We start from the raw sequence: 22,832 nt of genomic DNA, 5'->3' as shown, positions 1-22,832 counted from the left end.
AGGCTACATAGTAAGATATACATGAAAGTTTAGCTTTAAAATCTTTTCTCTAATTCTACTTCTATTTTGATCCTCCATTCCACAGAAAATGTAATCTTAGTCATTTCTGGGTAAACACAGTAATTTTAAGATTTAAAATTCTGTCAGTTCAGAATTGGCTGTCCCCCTCTTTGTCCTCAGAGTAGCACCTAAGTTTCCGAGAGGGTGTATAACATGATATCTGGGGCTGCCTCTGGGTCCTTGGGAGATGCTCTGTGCCACGCTGGCATCCACGTAGACAGGGAGGTACCTCTGATTCCTGGGTAGCTCTGGCCCTTGGTTAAAGGTTGTTAGATGCTATCTACTCTTTGGCCACTGGAGGCATTTAGGGTCTTGCCAAGCAGGGTGTGGGGGACTTGCTTTGTCTACAGGTTTGTCTCCTTCCTCCTGTACCACTGCAAAGTGTTTCTCCATGGTTTTCTACGTTTATCAGATGATAAATGAAGCCTCTACTGTTGGTCCCCAAGCTTAATAGGGCAGGGTTCTGCATCCATCCTTTCCACCCTACCACAAACACACACCTGCTTAGCAGGCAGAGGGTTGCCCGTCATCTCTAAGAATGTTCTCTGTTCCCCGTCTCAGAAGTTCTTCCCTGATCTGGGGAGGATGGATACAGTGATACAGCAGCCATGAGAACTCACTCAGTAAATATTCTTGCCAAATCTTTCATCGTAACATCTAGACTTCATCATTTTTAAAGTTAAGAACCAGGAATTAGACATCATTGCTTTCCATTTCTTCTACCAGTAACCTACCTTTCCTCTCTTTATGGACCTCACGTGTTCAGCTTCCCACACAGAAGAAGTCATGGACTTACAGGCACTTACATGGAGTGTGTGGATGGCCAGGCACATGACAGATGACACTGTAAATTAGATATAATTGTCCTGGAAGCTTTAATACTTTATTTTTAAACTCCTGTACCCCAGAATATTGTTCTCTTGTGATTTTTCTACAGCTTTTCCTCCAAAGTCTACTTTCATAAAATTATCTGATGAACAACCCTAAGGGAAGGTATAAATGACATGGCGTTTAATACAAATTATTCTTTCTATATATATTTTGGGTTAAAACAAAACAAAGAAATTCTGAAACAAAGGAATAATTTTCTATAAAAATCTCAAACTGTCAGTAAGTGGTATAGGCAATGGTGTCCTGGAATTCAGCGGAGGTCTTTTGACATATCATTTAAATCATTACATGTCCAATTGCTTTGTATTCATGGCCATATTTTTGTATTCATGGCCATATTTTTAGACTCCAGAATGGACTATAGTAGGTAATTTTAAAAAGAAATTAACCTTTGTTATAACATTTTCATCAAACCAGAGTTATGAGACTATAAGAATCCTGGAAACAAATCTAAATTTTCTAAATTACTTCCAAATTCAGCTACAGTATTTTTTCTTCTTTTACTTTTCTGAAAGCATACATAATTTAGCTGGCTAAAAACTTCTGGTTTACCATTTCCTTGAAAGAAAAGAGAAACCCTGGTTGGTTTTTTTTTTTTAATTTGTGAATTTAGACTTTGAACCTGCAGATGGTGCTATGATCACATTTTGAAATTCAGTTTTGTTTTCTGGTTGAAATTCATAGAAAAGAATGTAGTTCTTTGATTTAGTTTTTTTTTCATAAGCAATAAAATTAAATTATGCCTCTTTACTTTTGTGTTTTATTATTATAATGAGAGAGACTGTCTTTGCCACCTGAAAAATCTACTGTACTCTTTGTGAATGCTAAGGACTTCCTTAGATCAAATAATGGTCAACTTCTATGTCTTTTTTCTTGTAGAGTTTTCTGCTTATCATCCACCGTTGTTTTTCCTGTGACTCTCAGTCAACTTACTTTGCTGTTGCTGATCTTAAATAAAATTGCTTCACTGAGAATTGGGTGACGAAGAGCTAAGGATAAAAAATTTCCATGTGAGAACCATTTCAATCTCTAGTTTGTAATAATCAGGTAAAAAAAAGATTTCCTGGAATTAAGCCACAGGAACTCTGGCTTAAGTCAGAGCTGTCAACTGGGAAACAAATTTCCAGACATTTTGAAATGTAATTCATTTAATTTTTCTTGTAACTGGATTAGAAAATATGATTAAGCATAGCAGGATATTCTTTTACTGGCTTAGTCTGATTTTGAATCAAGCAAATAGATGCTAAAATCTTTAAGTAGAAGAAAGATGGGGGGGCTTTAAAGCCATTCTCCCTTGAGGAACTCACAAACAAAAAATGTAAAAGAATGCACACACTAGAAATTTTAAAAAATTAATAAAAGGAAAGATATTTTACTTCTTGTCCAATGAAGTTTCTCATGCGTCTACTTTTTCCCCTTATGTCTGATTCAATGTATGCAAAGGTACCAAGTAGAAAAACCTACAGGTAGAAATCAAGTATTAATAAAGTACTCAATAAATGTTTTTGAACTAGTTTCTTGAAACCTGTCAAGTGACTAAGTTAGAAATGGTCAAAAGCCGCTGTTTCTTCTGGTATGGAGAGGGGAAAACAACATAATTCCACATAGTGCCAAGGACATACAAATGGTGAAAATTTCTTGTTTTAGAAAGTAAGAGAGATTGAATCCCTAGAGGTATACAGTCTGATCATTTGTTGTTTGGATTATTTGAGGTTACCTATATGAAGATGCATTGGGAATTACGACATTCTATACACATGTGAAATAGCCACACTACTACTTTATACAGTGATGTGTATATTATACATCTCAGAGGCTTTCTGAAACTTAACCATGGGATTATTTTCAACATAAAGCAAATGGAACAATAGAGAGATAGATAATTATTCCTAGATGCCTTTAAAGTTAGGTTAGATCTCAAGAAAGAATAAATCAGAATCATCTTGAATAGCACAAGAATAAAAGAAGGCTTCAGGAGAAGTTTGTGTTAAAGAATTATACATTTGTAAGCATAATGAACACAAGTGTTTCTTCCTTTCTGTATCTGTTCCTGCACATAAAATTCTTATTTTCTGAAGGAACCCCAGTGCCCTGCCTATAACACTAATCATTCTCTTATCTCGTTACTACTAAAGATTAAAACATCTCACATGAAGCTTGGTACTTTTTTTGTTTAAAGAAAAGTACATTTCCTCTTAACATCTTACATCTTGAAGTTACTCACTATCAATTTATATAAATCAGATATAATGACAATTAAATAAGGACTTCAAGCCCTATTTGTCCCCTGGGAGTACTACTGTGACGTCTTTCAGAGAGCTCTGTGATTGCTCAGCCCTAAGCATAAGCCCTATAAAATGATGGGCTTTGAAATGCTGGTCAGGGGAGAGTGAAAAGCAGTTGCCAGCAGTAGCAGCCATCCCGTAGCCAGCACCAGGTTGTGGTTCAGGTCTCAGGGAGGGAACCGGGGAGCCTTTCTCTGCCTTGCAGCACCTGAGCAGCCAGGACAGCTCCCACATTCTTCAGAACAAAAAGCTCCCGAGGAACACTATTCAGCAAGGTAAGTGAAAACTTTGTCCTCTTTCATTGTCCTCCCCCTGCCTCTTGGAGTCATCTCAGGGTGTACTGAATTTTTCTCTTTTGAAAGTAGTTTAGTAGTTTAGTGCCCCTCTTTGCTGTCTTTACAAAAAGACAGATTTCTCAAGTCTTCTGGTGAGTATAGAAATGTCTCAACTTCTCATTCAGAAATGGATTTTCTGAATTATTTTGGTTGGAAGATGTGTTCCCCTCCTTGCTCTTCTACTCAATACTGTTTGTTTGTTTTCATAAATAATGTATTAAAGTAGGTTTTTTTTGCTTGTGTATAAATTTTTGACTGAAGGATTCAGTGGGTATGTTTGCTTTGAGGTTCAACTTCTTTTTTTAGTGTTGTTTTTTCTATTTCATGTGTTAGTTCTATGAACCTAGGAGACATTTGTTTCCCTCTTTAATTTAAAAGCTGTGATTTTTAATAGAAGCAAAATAAACAAACTTCAAATTCCTGGGTTTCTATCAAAAAACTACTTAGAAATGAAATGTGTAAGTGGATTAGATGTAAAAAGCACAAGTTTTATTTTTAGTATATTTTCCCCTTAATGGCAAAAATTATTTCAGTGGTAATATGTGGTTTAATGATTTTTTGGTATTAGTTTTCACGAATAATTGGTTTGAATTGTTCAAGTCCAGGCTTAAGGAAAGAAGTTCTCAATAATATCAACAATTAAAAGGGGAAAAAGGAAAGTATATGCAAATAATTTTCATGCTGATATGTACGTGAACATATCAGTATGAAACACACACACACACATACATACCTATAGGGTCAAAATTAAATAGATGATGCTCCAGTTTTATGTTAATCAGATATTGGACACTTATCGTAAAAGAAACAATCAGTTTCTTGAAGCTCTTCCCTTAGAAAAGACACTAGACATGGATGCTGTAACTATCATATAAGATTGTCCCCATAGTTACTTTCAGCACTATAAAAGTTCGGCATTCAGCATCTATTTGGGCCAACTAGTGAGAGACAGGCAGCTGCTGAAAAAGATCCTAGTTTTTATTCAAGCTTCTGTCACTAAGAAAAATCTTCTTGATTTAAAGAACAATGATATTGCATTTTAACTCTTTCTATAAGACAAAAATCACCTTTTCCAAACTCTGGAAGAGCCTTCAGATATCTGCTGAACACTCAGAACTACCTTGCTGGTGACGTCTGCAGCTGGAAAAGCTGATGTGATTCTTTCCCTTTCAAGGTCCAGAGATGGAAACCAGAAGGAAGCCCCAGCTCCTTGGGCTCCTGACACTTTTCATTGTGTTCTCACAAACGCTAGCATGGCCTCTTTTTGGAGTGCCTACTGCTTGGAGGTAAGTTCTTCAATTCACAGGTGAACATTCCTTCATCATCTATATAGGAATTCCATATGTTATTTTGGACAACTCAGTTTTTTTAAATTATGTATTATTTATTTAAATTACTTGGTTGCTATGGTAAGCAAGTTTCTTTTTCAGTATCAGGTCAACATAATTATTCTACAACCTGGAATTCATTATCAGGACCTAATAGACAGCGTTAATGACTAGTTTTATGGAGAGGGTGGATCATATTCACAAAAAGTTAGAGGGAGGATTTGGCTTTTCTATCATTCAAGACCAGTTTCAAATAAGTAACAAACTTTTATCCAATATCATCTCAGTTCAGTTCACTTTTTGATGAAAAAATAAATGTGTAGTTGCCTATCTCATTTTAGTTCATTTTCAAGATCAATAGGTAAATGATCATAATGTTAGTTGTTTGTTAGTAAAACATGCTTACAACCATGTTGAGCAGATCTTTCCATCTAACCAGAATGAACTTGCCAATATTCTAAGTTGTAGGATAACTGATCTACTGAGAAGACCTCCCCCAATGAGTGAATTTTAATGTACTTGATTTTAACCATAAAACCTGAGTTTTAATCTTCTCTATATTTCATATTTCAAATTCATAGATTATAACAACTCATATTTAAAGCTTTATCTGGAATAAACAAATTTATACTAAAGAAGTAAAGAGCAAATGAAAACCACATTAGTTGGAGTTTTCTTTTGGTTTATAGGCACCACTATTTCTAAGGGCAAAACCATCATTTTTTTGCTAATTTTCCCATTCCTGATTCTTTGCTAAGGTAGTCTTATGCTCAATAGAGTGAATAATCTCTTAGTTGGGAGTGTTCTATGTTAAATCTGTTTAAAGCCAGATTTTATGTTGCTTTGATAACTAAATAGAGTGATTCTATCTGGATGGTTCTATCACAACAGATGGGCAATCACACGATTGCTGAAGTTTGCATGGATTGCTAGGTTTCATACAAAGATGACAGCTTATTGCTTACCATCAACTACTCTGTCACTAAAAGATACACAAGTGCCTAGGAGCAGACACATCCCTAAGAGCAAAAATATACACACTCATAATTTTAATAGTGTGTTGGTGTTCAAAATGTGGTTGCACTCACAAATAGAATCATATTCCATGCACAGGCATAACTATTCTTAGTCTTCCAGTAAAGCATTGTACATCCTACATTAGTATTGTATTAACATATGAAATTAGAAACCAGAAACTCATACAAAATTTACTTTTTTTTGAAGTAGAAAAGTACTTCTTTGAAGAAGAAAAAATTACTTCTGAATACTTGACTAAGCATTCAGAGATGGAGAGATTCTTTGGATTTGATTATACAGAGAACTATGTCACATCACAGTGAATCTCAGAAGTAAAACTTAGAGACTTGGAGAAAGAAAAACAGTTAGTACTCAGCTCTTGAGAAATGTTTGAGACAAATGATACTAAACATCAACAAATACATGAATTTCTCCAAGATTTCATAAAGAACATTATATTTTTTTTCAGTTTCTATTTGTGTAAAATCTTTCTATCTGTGAAATTTAACTTTGCAAAGTGAAGATATTACCAAGGAAGTATATTTTGCTTAATGCTCTGATAGGATGAACTAAGTGATCCTTGTGCTTGATACATACAGCTTATAAAAGTTGTATTGCTTCTATTTTATGGGATAATCAAAAATTTCACTGTTTTATATTCATAAACCATAACAGTCATTAAATCCAGTTATGCTATCCCTATATTGTGAATGGGTGATACTTCCGAAGATTTTGAGGATCTTATTTCAAATGATTGTAAACTCGTAAGCACTATCTTGTGAGAAATGAATATATTATACCTGTACTGTATTTTTTCCTAATAGGTTGGATGACAGACTACCATTTGAAGAAGCAAATGAACCTGATCATATTTCATTAAAAGCAGACACTGACATCCTGCAAAGTGCATTAGCTGAAAATGATACACCCTATTATGATGTATCCAGGTGAGTTCATTTTCATTGAGTATTACTTTAGAAAATACATATTCGACATACCAGTATTTTATTTTTCTGTCACCATGGAGCTATTCCTACAGCACAACACTATAGGTTTCCATGTATTATGGCTCAATTCAGCCTGATTTTTTCCAGCTCTTGCAGCTGTAGAAAGCTGTAACAAGCCAGGATGAACAAATCATTCATTTACACTATGTTGCATAAAATTTCAACACCAGAAATTGTACCAATTCTAGTACACTATAACATTTAGGATTTCATACTTCAGAGGGGAAGTGTTAAGGCAAGAGTTTCATCTCCATGGAAAGATAAATAGCTAAAAATAAAAGCTATCATTTCACAGGACCATTTCTCTAGAACAGCATTCCCGTGTATACAGAGTAACTCTATACCGAAGACAAAGTATAAAAGTTCCTCATTTGGATGGAAAAGTTGGTTGATAGGCCCTATGATCCTCTCTACCTTAAGTCTACCTTAAGTGTTTTTTTTTTCCAAATATTTTGGCAGAAGAGCAAAAGCTATCATAGGGTTTTTTCCTAATATTAGGGTAATTTCCCCTTCATATATTGTTATTCAGGGTAGAAGAAATAAATCTATAGAAACTAATGTAAATATATTTTTCCCGCCAATATTTCTTAGAGAAGAATTCATTTTACAGATTCTACCAGGGAACATTATTTAATATTGATATATACTTCTAAAAAAGCATATTTCTTTAATTTTTCAAAGTTTTGGGCTGGAAATACAGAGTATATCTTGATACAAGTGGCCAGAAAATATCTTTCGTTAGGTTGTTAAGAAACCTCCTTTTGGACTTCAGTTTGTATGAAATGCTTTCAAATAAGCTGGTGTCTTTCTTTAATGAGCCCAAACAGTGTTTTAGAAAACCATTTACAAAACGATGGCTATCCTTTGCTCCTTGTTTCAGGAATGCCAGACATGCAGATGGAGTTTTCACCAGTGACTTTAGTAGACTCTTGGGTCAACTTTCTGCCAAAAAATATCTTGAGTCCCTCATTGGAAAACGAGTTAGGTAAAGAGAATTTATGATTTTTATCAAACATGTTATGATCATTTAATCTGCAAATTATATCTTCACTATTGACACTTTACTTACTTTGCTCAAAATTCATAACTTTTGGCAATGTTCAATTTGCTTAAGAAATAATCTAAATTCTTTAATAAAATTTACTAGCCCCATGGATTGAGAAAATAAGCCTTTCTAGTAATATCATACTAGATGTACATATTTTTCTTAAATAGAAATCATTTATAAATCTGCCATTAAAATGAATTAGACACAGTAAGAAACAAATGATATACAGTATAAACTGATGCAAATTTTAATGTTAACCTTAATACTTGTTTTTATTTCCTTCTCAAAGCAAACACTGGAAGATTCTTTAAATAGCCAGCAGCTGAATATTTAGATAGCACTGTTCAGGGTGGCATTGCTTCTAAAGGAGCATTTATTTCTAAAGAAGCTTTCCTCCTAATAGCAGAACACGACTTCAATAATCCCACTTTTTTTGGATAAATTATTTGCTGAGTTACTACAGAATGTATCTTAAGTCACTCCTAGTAAATAGCAAAATATGTCAGATTTTTCCTTGCTCCCCATCCTTAAGCTTAGATGTATTTTTCTTTCAGTCCTTTTGTGATAGAAAACAAGGGAGTGTTGGAATTCCTTTAAGTCTGACTGCAAGAAATTTGGAACTTTGGCACATTTATCGTTTCTTGTTAAAAATCCTTTGGTTCCCTTTTCCTTGCTGTCCTTCACAACAGCATCTCAGAAGACCAGGGACCAATCAAACGCCACTCGGATGCTGTCTTCACTGACAACTACACCCGCCTTCGAAAACAAATGGCTGTAAAGAAATACCTGAATTCCATTCTGAATGGGAAGAGGAGGTAAAAAAACAGAGAACTTTCTAAAATGAGAAATAATACATGATTTTCAAAGTAGAAGCTACATAGGGAGACTTATCTATCTAACTCCATCTCACTCTCTGTGAAGCAGTAATTTTCAACCTTGGCTGACATTACACTACCTTGAGAATTTTTAAAATAGTGATGTTTAGGCCTTAAAATTTCCTGGAGATTACTGCATAGCCATCCTAGGAATATGACCCTGGATATTGGTCCTAAGAACTCCTCAGTTGATTCTGCTGTGCCTCCAGGGTTAAAAATGATGACTGAAGAGACATCTGAATCTGGGAGCAGATTTTCTCAAAAGCACTGATTTTATTATTGAAGTATAATTGATGTGCAATATCACATAGACTTCAGGTGTACAACACAGTGATTCAACAGTCATCAACATTACTAAATACCCTGATTAAGTGTGGTTACTATCTGACAGCATACAAAGATCCCCCTTAAAACACATGTACAGTGAAATCAATTAGCCATTGGTTACCACCCAGAACTCCCTTCATGTGCATATTCAGTACCCTTATTTAACCAAATTAAACCATAAATTCCTTTGTGTTTTGATGGTCTGGAAAACCTATGTGTCTCTATGGTGTGTAAATATTGGATTACAATATAGGAGGTGGCATGCTCTCTCTTTTTATTCCAATTATTTTTGTTTAGGTGGTGAGTATTGAGGACAGTCTTGTTTTGAGTGAGATCAAACAAGATGACTCTCTTTGCCCACCAGATTATAATTCTATAAGGATAATTTTAGAAATTTTAAAACTGAGGAAAAATTCATAAGTAATAATTAACCTCTAAGATAATTGCTTAGCCTTCAGTGCAATTTACAGAGCACAGAGAACAGTGTAAATCATGCATCATCATTTCTTTAGACACTTTCTCATCTAAGAGGCTTGACACACCATTTTCTTTTCTGGTCTGCAGCAGTGAGGGAGCATCTCCTGGCTTGCCTGAAGAGTTAGAAAAATAATGAGAAAGCTCATTGGAGCAAAGCTGCTTACAACTTCCAGTGGTATGTATACCTCTGCTTTCCTATTATATTATAGCAAACATCTAATTATTTGAGTAGGTAAGAGCCACTTGGTAAGGAGCACCTTAGCGCTCTCACAAAGTGTAGGTACAATGACAGTATTCACTGTATGATATTTGCTTTTACATACACATGGATACAAAACCTATTCCAGTCTAAGAAGGATGCCTCTCCCCGAAGCAGACCCCTACCTAGTTAAGCAGCTTAAAATTATTCATGCAGTGTTCTAGTCACATCAAAATGAGAGGTCACAGTGGGCAGTTTACTGTCTGACTGGTACTTCTAGTTTACTGAGACTTATTCCTATCCGTCTGTCCAGACATAAAACAGAGGAAAGTGACTCACACTAACGAGAAAAACTAGCTTTCTTTTTGAGTCTCAGGCCATGCTGCTTTTATTAATTGAAGGTGTAGTCCCATGATTGACTGTTAACACCTTATTTATTCTAAGTACAGGGAAATACCACTTAATAACAGTGAGGCTTACTATAATATGGAAATGCCAAGGAACCTTGGGTCTAATCATATTTCCTGAAACATGGTAAGCTTCATGCAGCAAAAGCCTAATTTAGTTTATTTTACCTATAAAGTTAGTGTAGGTACAATGATAACAGTATTCACTGTATGATATTTTTTGAATAGAGAAAATACTAAAAGATTTTCTCCTTTGTTAAGTGATAAGCTTGTTATCACATTTGCTTTCACATACACTTGGATACAAGACCTATTCCTTTCTGAAATTGAGTAAATATTTACATTCATTCATGAAAGTATGTTTGTAACACTTGGCAAGTGCTTCAAGAAATTTTATGCCATCGCTATATAAGAAGTCGGCAAAATTTGTTTTACCTAAAGGGCTACTGGGTAAATATGTTTGGCTTGTGGTCAATGGGACTTCTATTACAACTACTCAATTTTGCTATTGCAGCATGAAAAAGCCACAAATAATATATAAGTCAGTGGGAATCACCATGTTGCAATACAATTTTATTTGTATAACTGAAATCTAGGCTGCATTGATTGCCACCTCTGACTAGGTCAAGGAAACTAAACAAGACTCCTGCTCGGACTGAAGTCAATTCATGGTCTTACTTCAGTTCCTGGAGCAGATATCCAAGGTTTTCATGAAAATCACCAGGTGTGGACAAGGTGTCTGAAAAGACACCTGGCCCATTAGTTGCTTTTGTCCATTGATTGATTAGCCTTCTCTTCTACGAGAGATTCCTGGTCAGGGTGCTACATATGTCCATTCCTGATCAGGTATGGATATTTCAGAGAAACAAGTCCATTTGCTCAAAGAAGAAAGTTAATTTCATATTCCTTTTTGAAAAAGTGTTTACAAGAAGGGGAAAAAATAGAAAAAAGAAGACTCCTCCACTAAATTAAGAAATACAAAAGGCACTAAAGTACAGAGGATTAATGACTCTAATTTGTAAATTGTCAGATCATTTAAGAGATTCTGTCTCCCATTCTTTTTTCTTTTTTGAATGGGTGACTTTGGATACATATTTTTCTTATATAGGAAATCCTGTGGTCACCCATTCTTGAGAATTACATATAGGGAAATATTAGTGATTAATTAGAGAGCCCCTTCATATTCCAGTTCCCTTCTGACAATCAGTCCTTTGGGAAATGCCCTCTTCATATTCTAGAACATGATCTCTTGTCACAGGCTAATGACAAGGAGGAAAGGAAATAGACATTTATGAAATGGGTGGATGAATGAATGAAACTGAGATGCTATAAATTCAGATATTTATATGCTTAAAACACCAATTCTTTCTTTTTTCAGAATTCATGAAAGAAAACAATAGAAGTAATTTATTTTGAGTTCTACATAAGTAATTCAAGAAAACAACTTCAATATCAAAACCAAATAAAATATATTGTGTTGTGAATGTTGTGATTTAATTTATTCTAATGTAATAACTGTGATGTTTACATTGTAAATACTGTTTGAGAGTTCTAAGATTTGTCTCTAACTCATGAGAATCCTGTAATTTCATATGCTGTGTATCCCTTCTAACAAAGTATATTTAATGATAAGTAAATACTATGTTAATTACAATTATATGAGGCTTTTTGGAAGGGTAGTAATAGAGCACAATTGTGTTTATTTATAGAGCATACTTAACTATTCAGAAGAGTACAGCAGAAAATCAGTGTGTCTAAATTTAAATGTTAAGCAGATGGAATGTTGTATTTAATAGATCTCAAAATGTCTAAAAGAATGTGAATGACAATGATATTAAGACATCTTCAGAAAGATTTTCAGAAAATGTTATGTATTTCCATATATTTTAGGCAACCTTAATTTTGAATGAAATTTATAATTTCTCAAATTTGGATCCCTAATTGCCAAAAGTTCTCCTTTGCTCTAGAGATACAGTGAACAAGAATGGCCTCTTTTTCTGACATTGGACCTTTTCTTTATGCTTGTGTTAAGTATGTGTAAAATGTAAACTGAATGGTACATTTGTTTTTCAGTAATAAATACTTTTCCCATCATCACTCAAATAATGCTTTAGTCATACCAGCTTCTTTTAGTGAAAATACATATAGAGACACAACTATTTTTCCAAAATGATAATAAAAAATTAAATATAGAAAATAAAGACCTTTGAGTATCATTGCAGATACTTTCTATTGTTTTGATTCTTTAAAATGATACAGCAGTAGCCTATTTTAGCTCTAAAGTTCCAAGTATTACATAATTTCTGTGATGTTTGAGGTAGGATTATGTTTGAGTTTGCATAAGTCCTAAGATCAGTGATTTTAAAAAGAAGGAAGTTTATTTCCCACATATGGCCAGGTGTAAAATGTCAAGGGTTAGTATGATGGTTTTGCCCCATGAAGTCCTCAGAAATCTAAACCCCTTATAGCTCATGCCTCCTCTCCTAGGACATGGCCTTTCTCTTCATGACTCAAAATAGCAGCTAGAGTTCCAGCCATCACGTCTGCTTTCTACGCAGCAGGAGGGAAGAAGGGGTATGGAAGAAAGGGTGCAAAGAGTACATGCTCATTTTCTTTTAACTGGTATGCTAACATACCAGAATTAAGAAAATGTTGCATACATAAAACAGGAATCTGATGCAGGAACAGAGAGGAGAAAAACCTCTTGGACTTTACAACTACCTAAATTAAAATAAAATTTAATGGAGGAGTGGTATGTCAAAATCAAGCAAATTGCCTAAAACATTCGAGATAAATTTAGAAATTGAAAATGATTCATAAATAATCAGTACAAGAAGTCTTGCATCTGATAAGTAGAAGTTTCAGAAAAACAAAGTGGAGAAAATGGATGGGAGAAAAGAATCAAAGAAATATCAGAAAAGTCATTTTTATCTTCCCTAGAGTGTCCTTCACATGATATCTTAGCACACGTCTATTTTATTCATCAGTGAAGGCAGATCGTATCTGATATTAACTATCCTAGAATGTCTAATTACTTTGTTGAATTGGTCAGTTTAGGACTTTTTTTTTTTGAAGGACATCAAGCTTTCCCCAATAATAAGTTAGAAATGTCCAAATGAACTCTTAAAATGTTTCTAGACATTCTTAAGCATGTTTTTATTTATAACCTTTGAGGGTGATAAATTCAAAATATTTAGTTTTCTAGCATCTCCATAAGATTTAAAGTGAATTTATCCAGCCTAGTAAACAAAGTTCCATCTTTTCTTCTATAAATTTTTATGTTAAAAGCTATATATTTATTAATATTACTAAATACTATCTTACTGTTACTACCACATGCACCCAGACACACACACTGTTTCTGGGTTTTAGAAACAGGAACTCTTATCCTACAGGATATCTCAAAGATTGAGACTAAGAAGTCTATAATATCTATCAATTCCTGAGAACCCTTGGAGCTGCAATTTTTAGTAGACCTAGATTTTAGAAAAATATACTCCAATTATTTGTGTACCTATTCTTATTTGGTGTTCCAAACTCAAATGGTACTCTCTCTGGTTAACTGATGGCAGCTGCAACTGTTTGAAAGGAGAGAGAGGGAAAGATACATTCAAAGCAGTTGCCTTTTCACAATTCTCTGCGAACAACTTTCTCTCTCTGACTATTAGAGAGAAAACATTTCCTTGGTCCTTCTCTTTTGCCCTAGGTAATTGCAAGTCTCTTGCAAGATGCATCTCTTTTCATACTTCAACTTTTCCCATTTTTCTCCCCACACAATTGTGCTTGTTCTTTTTCTTTTCCTTGGAAACTCGCCCTGGTTTCATAATTTTGCTTCTTTCTCTCTTGCTCTTCTGTTCTCTATAGAGTTCTGGGTTCATTCACTTGGGCATCTTGCTCAGCCTCTTGCCTTATTCATATGTCAACCTCATTTGTTCCAGGGACAGACAATTCATATAGATCTCCCCAGATTTCTTTTTTTGTCTTTAGATCTTTCTTTCCCTTAGGACTTAGGCACACAAGTGACATTTGTTAAGATATATTTCCTAATTTACATTTCATTTATCTTTCTGCCTAAACAACGTAGAATCTTTGAGCTATTTGTTGCCATTGCATTTAGGGTTACACTGTGCTGGAGGGAAATAACTATGCCATTATCTTAATTTTCACTCCAAAATAATTTTCTCCTTACCTTGATATTTAAATAGATAAGGAAACTTTAGCCATATGTCTTACCAATGGGCAAGTTTGCTATGGATTCAGTGTGACCAAAGAAAATGACAGCAAAATGTTCTTGGGGTGAAAGGGTTACATCCAACTTTACTTCCACGGTGGCAGGTCAGTCACTAGAATCCCGTTCACTCAGAGCGAGTCTGCATGCAGCAAGCCAGTCTCTGCCTGCACAGCTGTCCTCTGAGCCTCTGTCCTCAGTGCTGCCACCAGTCCTGCCTCTGCTCTGCTCTCCAGCAGCTGTGCCACTGTGTCACCCAGAGCACTGGGCGGAGCTCCTTATATCGAGTCAATAGCAACACATTGCCCACACATGTGCTGTGAGCTAGCCAACCAGGCCAGGTGAGAATCCTGGCCATAGGAACTCTCATTTTATCCACACCATATCTTGTAGACTTGAGATTAAAGAGATAGAGATTTGGAGCAGCAGGCATATGACAAAAAAAAAAAATTTATCATAGAAGGATCAATCTGAAATTGTGTGCAGGTAGTGAAGATAAGACTAATGGAGTAGAATTGAGAAAATTACCATTTTAAAGTTTTAGCTCTTGCTGAGCAGCTGCTTAGAAGGGAGTTAGCCAGAAAATATATTTGCAAAGTAAAGGCAAATGGTAAATAAATGGTGATAGCAAAAGTACAGTTCAATGTGGGGGCTATTACAATAATCTCATTTAAAGCATTATGACAAAATTACAAAATGGTTTTTAAAAATAGAATATGTGAATATTTATTTCCCTAGTTGAATGTCATTTACTAAATTGTGGGATATATTGTCAAGATGTGTATAACTAGGAAAAATATTTGGAAACTGAAAAACAATACAATTCATTTGTATTGAAGTAATATTATATTGCATCACATTAATTCATTAACTCATAATGTGTAAAGGTAAATTCAAGTTTTTTGCCAAAGTTCACACTTTCTTTGGGGAAGAAATGTCTAAGAATAATGATAAGATATGTATTGGAACACATAATAACATAGAAATAGCTTATTTGTTCCATGTGCTATGCTCTCAGTGGGGTCCTAATGGCAGGGGCTAAGTGGATACAATGTCTTCCACATGTTAGCTTAAATAAACCAGAAAATTAGTGCAATTACTCACTGTGTTTGGGATAAGCAAAACTGTGAATTGCTGATTCTTCCTTGCAGTCCTTTTCGTGAGAAGGAAAACACGACTCTAAAGAGAATGATGACTAGCAAATAACATCTGTGGGGAAAATGGAAGTTTCTATGACCAGGATCCTCACCTGACCCTAAGCTACTTGATATAATTGGCCTACTGCTAGACTGATGCCTCCACAGCCGTAGGCAATAAGCTATTGTTGACTGAGTCACTATATAAAGAGTACTCTGGGTGGAGACAGAGACAGAGGTGGGTTACGGACCTGCAGATTCCTGGATGCAGATAGGATTCTAGTGCTTGACTTACCACGGGAGAATAAAGCCGGGTATAAACCCTTTTACCCCAGGACCATTCCACTGTCATTTCTCAGTCTCACTGAATCCATAGTGAACTTGCCTGGGGCTGAAACCCTAAAGCAAGATAACATCCAAGTGTTCTCTGGCTTTCTGGATGCTAGGGAAATGCTAGCCCATTGAATGGAATGGCTTTGAGGTATAAAGACAACTGCTTTGGGGACCTCTCTTTTCTATAACTTCTAATGTCATTATACTTTTATATATATCCTCCCTGGGACCCAGGACCTCATGCCTGAATTTGACAATGAAGTATCAGAGTAGACTTCACAGAGCCTGTTACAGAGCCCCAGTGAACTTCACGCCAGAGCAACCTGAGAGCCCACATATAGTTTGAGCATACACGTCATGGGCCAATGCAATTTTAGTGCCCACTTTACTTTTGCCTGCTTCAGGTTTTGAGTTCCTGTAAGAAAGAACAGAGGCCAGCTTTCCCCACTGACCCAAGGAGTCGTGAGGACATCAATCTCGCTACCTGGAATGCTCAGGAATACTTTAGCTTCAGGACATTGAAACTAATGTTTGGGAACTGTAATGCACATCTACAGCCATGGGCAGTCGAGAAGCAAGATTAACTTTTCCAGGAATCAAAACCTGAAGGTATTAAAGCGAGAGTCTGTTAATATCAGGACTCCCCCCTCAGGGCCCTTCTGCACCTCAGGAACTGCCTGAGTCAGGGCTTATATTTGATCTTTCTTGGCATACTGACCTTTCTCTTGTCCATTTGCCATCACAGGGCCAGCAGCTCAGCTCAGAAGGGGACTGAATGGCCTCAAGAGCCTGCCCCAACCTTGGTCAACAATTCCTTCCTGCGCCAGCAACACACTGCAGAGATCAGGTGCTTACAGTTTCAAACCACTGATCAACTGAGAGACAGAAATAACTCTTCTGGTTCCAGTGTAACTTAAACAAAGAATATTGGCTCTTGGCATTTATTTTTTCCTGAAACACAGCTATGGATCTCTATTCCATGCTTTGATTTCCCCTATTTCTTCAGCTGTTTCTCACTTGTTATGCCAGAAATGCTGGCAAGAAAAATCACAGAACAGGATTTTGGGAAAAGAAAATTACCAGTGAAAGTAGTTCATGTGTGAAATGTATAATTCAGCTAGATAAAAAGAAATCCAATCTCAAATTGTAACCATGATTCAGAGCACAAAAAAATGGTTTGGAAATTTTGGATTATTCAGCTGGAGTTAATCCTGCTCTATCTCATTTCAATGAGCTCATTTCAATTCATACATTACTAGAGACAAAATTAAAATCAAGAGGAGATATGTGGTAAATGGGACACTAAAACTATTTTAAACATATGCTCTAACTATAGTCAAAATTCAGTGTCCTTATCAGTGGCCTAGTGCATCAAAGCCCAACCAAATCCCAAATTCCCTATTTCAATAAAATAAAGAAGGAATTTGTTAACTTTGTTATCCTGTAAGTTTAGAACTGCACTTCTGTTGATATTGCTACTGTACAAACTATTTCTTTGTGGATTCAGACCCTTACTGACAGTCTTCAAAAACAAAACAACAAAAACACAAAATCTGTGATCCAATAAGAGAGGAAATTAGAAAATTTAAAGGATTTGGGAAAATTGCAGCAATAATTGGATTCTCACAGCTGCTGCAAAGTCTTCCACCTGCCCCTACAACTCTGAGGCTACTCAAGAATGTAGAATTCCATAAAATATTTTCTATATCTATTGACCAGAGGTGGCATAGTTTATAAGCTACCCCTGAACTGCTGGATCTCCACAGCCAAGCAGAGGTGAGACTGGGGTGGGGCTCAGCGTGGGGTGGGGGTTTGTGGGTCGGGGAAGTTGTGGGGGTCACAGCCTACCTAGTCTCTCACCCATCTCTGATTTAGGTAGACCTGTCTGATTTCTTTTGGAGGGATCTCAGCAGTTTCATGGAATGGCTACCTCCTTACCTCCAAGAGGACTGACTGGGTCTCTCAAGTTCTCCTGCTCAGGGGAAGCTTATGAACCTCTGGAGTTCTCCATGCTTCTCTTCTAAAATGAGAGTTCCTGTGGCCAGGATTCTCACCTGGCCTTGGCTGACTAGCTCACTGCACACCTGTGGGCAATACATGGCTGTTGACTCTATATAAAGAGCTCTGCCAGTGCTCTGGACATGACATGGTGGCCTGGCTGCAAGGCTGCAGGAGAGCAGAGCAGAGGCTGGAGTGGTGGCAAGTGCCGAGGACAGAGGCCCAGAGGACGGCTGTGTGGGATGACTATGCAGGGAGGCCCAGAGGACGGCTGTGTGGGACAACTGTGCAGAGGGGCCCGGAGGATGACTGTGCGGGCAGAGGGGCCCAGAAGCAGAGACCAGCTTGCTGCATACAGACTCGCTCTGAGTGAACGGGATTTTAGTGACTGACCTGCCACCTGGAAATACAGCTGGGTATGACCCTTTCACCCCAGGGACACTCTACTGTCATTTCTTTGGTCACATTGAATTCATAGTGAACTTGCCTGGGGCTGAAACCCATTGACAAGACAGGAGGAATCATTCTTTCCAGGTCACACTAACCCACCATTGCCTGAAGGAAACCGTTAGCCAGATCTACTTAAGTGCTGATAAAATTCAAACCTAATCTATTGAGGGTCCCAAATCAGGTGACTTCATGGTCAGGTAGTAAAATAATTCACATACTATTATACCATAAAGACTGGTGGGAATTCTGAATAACCTATATAAAGGAATATATATATTATGTTTAAAAAAACATGTTATTGGCCAAACACACCAAGTCTTTGGACCAAATTTAGATTATAGGTTAGTTTATAATTCCTGAATTCCATACTGACATTATATGAAGAATAAGCGATGACAAGTTATACTTATGTTGTTAAGATAAATTAAAATTGAAGGAGGGAGCTCGGAGGAAGGACAACTAGATGAAAAATGTTAATGGAAAAAACAGGAGAGACTCTGATGGGGAATATTTAATAGGCATACAATATATAAGTACATAATATAAAATTTTCTCTTATTAAAATGTAAGCTAGCTCCTTTTGGCTGCAATATGAGCTCAAGACCTAAATCTTGAAAGTTAGGAAGTATAACAGAAGCAATGAACAGTAAATACAATGAACACTGATGGAAAGTAATTAGCAATCCAAGAAATCAAATTAACTCAGATTGCAAAGAAATGAAAATTGTGAGCCGAAAAAAATTTTTAAATACAATACTAAAGACTAGCTCCAGAAGAGCTAATACCTGAAATAGATGAAGAAGAGAAGAGAGTGCAGGCAGGAAAAAGCAAAACCAAAAAAGTGCTATGAAAACTTTCAAGCAGGACTGAATGGGAAAAGAAGATGCTAATCAAATTCAGCTTATCCCAAGAAAAGGGAATTTTATAAACTTCTAAACAGGTTATCTTCAAACACTGAAACTCAGACTAGCCTTGCACTACTTTGAAACACTAGATCCTTGACAAAGTCATATGAAACAATGCTTAGAGAATTAGGGATGAAAAGAAAAGTTAATAGAATTATATATTCAGCCAACTATCTATGAAGGTAAATAAACATATACTTGGGGTCATTAAAAAAACTGTTCAGGAATTTCTTTTTTCAAGTGAAAATTGAATCAGAATAGATATTTCAATTTAGAAAAAAAGAAAGTTACAAGAATAGTACAAGGAACTCCCCTATGTGTTCTGCTCAGATTTGCCATCTTCGAGATATTCATTACTTTTTGGTACAAAAAAGGTGTTCAGGTTCATCTTGTACTTTCTGTGTCTGAGGCACGAAATCTCTGAGGACCTTTTTCCCCAAGGAGCCCTGGTTCCTTTGAGTGGAGAAAGGTATTTCAAAAGGAAGATCTTGGCCCTAGTTATACTCACTGATATTCATATGTCATTGCTTCAAAGCCCTCTTGGCAGAGACTGATATCTGTGTGTGTGTGTGTTTGTATGTGTGAGTGACCCCAAGAGAGAGGTAGTATCTAGACATACATACTAAAACACATACCTATCTATATGTTTATCATCTCTCTACTTACTATCTTTCTTTAATAAAAAAACGAAAACTATACATGTACTGATACAACATAAATAATACCAATACCTCTAATTCTAACCCAACATTACAGGTTTCATGCCAGCCTTCCCTTTCCCATATTTTAACTGCATTCCCCAATAAAGAGAAACCCAGTTCCCTTTATTCTAAGTAGTTACTCGTTTTCTTAAATGAGTAACCAAGAATATGCAAAAAAGCAGAACCAAATGCAATTCACTGAAAAAAAATCTACTAAGTGGAGGAATTATTATATTTTCTTTGGTAGAAATTTACATACAGTGAAATGCACAGATATTAAGGGCATAATTTAATGTCAGATGCACAGAACCTGTGTAACCCAAACCCTGTCAAATGTAAATCATCCCATCACCACAGGAAGTTTCCTCCTACCCCTTTCCAGGTAATATAGTTCCTCTCAGAAACAATCACTCTTTTGATTTCCATTACTATGAATTAGTTTCACTCATTTTTATGTTTCATATCAAGAGAATAATACAGTTGCATGCTTTTGTTTCTACATGATTCCTATCAAAATAATATTTTTGAGATTCATACAGGTGATTATATCAGTAGTTTAGTTCTTTTTATTGTTGAATGATATTAGACTTTATGACTATACTAAAAATTGTTTTCTGTTCTTACTGTTGCATGTTTGGAATTTTATGAATAAAGCTGCTGTTTATGTAAAAGTCCATTAATATCTTTTTGTGGGCATATATTTTCATTTTTCTTGTGAAAATCCTTAGGAACAAAACTGTTGGGTCATAGCATGCATATTAAGACTGGAGACACTAGAATAGAATTCTCCAAAGTTATTTTACTATTTTAAAATCTCCCCAGAGATGTCTAATAATTCCAGTCATTCTACATCCTTACTAATATTTGATTGTCATTTTCTTCATTTTGCCCTACGAGTATGTATGAAATGGAGTTTCATTCATTTATTTTGCATTTTCCTGATGCCTAATGGTGTTGAGTACCTTTTTTATGTGCTTATTGGCCATACTTTTACCTTCTTTTGTTATGTAAGTGTTTATTTAAGTCTTTAGCCTATATATAAATATATGTGTTTCTGGATATGAGTCTTTTTTTTAGATATACATATTTCAAATAGTTCTCCTGAGACTGTAGGTTGCCTACCAATTCAAAAATATTGTCATTTGGTGGATATGTATCTTTAACTTTGATGACATTCAATTTATCATTTTTTTCTTTTATGACTAGTTTCTTGTGTGTCCTGTCTTAAGAAATCTTTGCCTGTCCCAAAGGTATGGGGATATGTTTTTTTCTAGAAGCTTTATGGTTTCACATCTGCAAAATATTAGGCATGAAAAGGGGAAACTGGCATAGAAAGGTGATTTAAAAAATAATAAGAAAATAAGAGCATCTCTAATGCTAAAAATGAAATTATAGACACAATGGGCAATTTCCTAGAAAAATATAATTTACCAAAAACATGTTCAAGTACGAATAGAATAATAAATGATCTTATAACTACTAAGGAAATTATAATCATTTTTTAACATTGCTATGGACTAAACGTTTGTGTCTTCTTTCAAGTTCATATATGAAAGGCCTTGCTCCCAATGTGATGGTATTTGGAGAAGGCATCTTTGGGGTGTAATTAGGGTTAGGTAATTAGGGTTAGAGGTCTTGAAGATGGAGTCCTCATGATGGGATTAGTGCTTTTATAAGAAGAGTTACCAGAGAGATTATTCTCTCTTTTTCCCTAAAATGTGATGATGCAGCAAAAAAGACCATCTGCAGGTCAAGGAGAGAGCCCTCACCATAAACTGACCATGTCGGCACCTTGATCTTGGACTTGTAGCTTCCAGAACTGTGAGAAAATTAACTTCTACTGTTTAAGCCACCTACTCGGTGGTATTTGCCTATGACAAAGGCAACCATAATTTCACAAGGAAACACCAGACCCAAATTTTGTATATTTGCATCCTACCGAATACTCAAGGGACAGATCAGTCCAAACTTAGGTCAATTTCCAGATAATTGAAGATCCACTTCTCCACCCATTCTGAAGCCAGAACTTTTGAAAGTTTAAAAACCTAGATAAAAAGCAGACGAGAATAGAAACATGACAGGCCAATGTTACTCATGAACATAGATGCTGAATCCCCAACAAAATATTTGCAAACTAAATTCACCTGTGTTTAAGAAGATATTGCAACTTGACTAAACTGGGGTTATCCCAGGAATGCAACAGTACTATAATATTAACCTAAAAATGTCACTCACGTTAACAGGTTGAAACAGGTTAACAGGAAACAGACGTCCACAAACATTTGATCAATTTCAGTATCCATTTATGACTTAAAAATTTAACAAAATAGAAATACATAACTTGTTAATGGTTATATGTCAAAAAACTACCATACATCATTCTCAGTGGGAAAACATTAGAGGCATCTCTTTTAAGAACATGCCAGAGATGCTCAAAATTACTGTTTCTATTCAGCTTAGTACTATAGGCCCTAATAATAAAAAGAACACCATGAAAGTAAACCCTTACGTATGTCTGCTGGTATATATGCCTAAAAATGTTCTTAGCAGCACTGTTTGTAATATCCTTAAATTGGAGAGAACTAACAATGACAAATATAAAATTCAGATGCTCTTTAACTTCACGCCTTGAGGACCCTTGTAGAGTTTAATCTACTCTTCTCTTCCAGTTACATATATATTATGCTATTTTTTCTGAGTTTGAGGCAGAAGATTGTTTCTTTTGTGAATGCATAATGCTTAGTACCTAACTCAATGCATTTTTAAAGAATTTTTAAGTAACTAGCAAACTAGTGAATTAACAGCAGTAATAATTACATATTAAA

General features: G+C 35.7%; 1 protein-coding gene across 3 annotated transcripts; it reads left to right on the top strand.

The window, feature by feature from the left end:
• Positions 1–3,338: 3,338 nt before the first annotated feature.
• VIP (vasoactive intestinal peptide) lies at positions 3,339–12,471 on the top strand. Of its 3 annotated transcripts, none has more exons than XM_036911880.2 (7): positions 3,339–3,511; positions 4,746–4,857; positions 6,741–6,863; positions 7,804–7,908; positions 8,661–8,786; positions 9,741–9,825; positions 11,635–12,471. In XM_036911880.2, the coding sequence occupies exons 2-6, from the start codon at positions 4,754–4,756 to the stop codon at positions 9,781–9,783; spliced, it is 501 nt and encodes a 166-aa protein (XP_036767775.1). In that variant the 5' UTR covers positions 3,339–3,511; positions 4,746–4,753; the 3' UTR covers positions 9,784–9,825; positions 11,635–12,471. The 3 variants fall into 3 exon arrangements, with proteins under 3 accessions (XP_036767775.1, XP_036767774.1, XP_036767776.1); XM_036911879.2 differs by having other exon boundaries at positions 9,738–9,825; XM_036911881.2 differs by lacking the exon at positions 7,804–7,908 and having other exon boundaries at positions 9,738–9,825.
• The last annotated feature ends 10,361 nt before the right edge of the window (positions 12,472–22,832 follow it).

This window comes from Manis pentadactyla, chromosome 12 (genome assembly GCF_030020395.1).
Source record: "Manis pentadactyla isolate mManPen7 chromosome 12, mManPen7.hap1, whole genome shotgun sequence".
Classification (NCBI taxonomy): domain Eukaryota; kingdom Metazoa; phylum Chordata; class Mammalia; order Pholidota; family Manidae; genus Manis; species Manis pentadactyla.
Note: the sequence above shows the minus strand (reverse complement) of the source record. Positions and strands in the feature narration are given on the sequence as shown.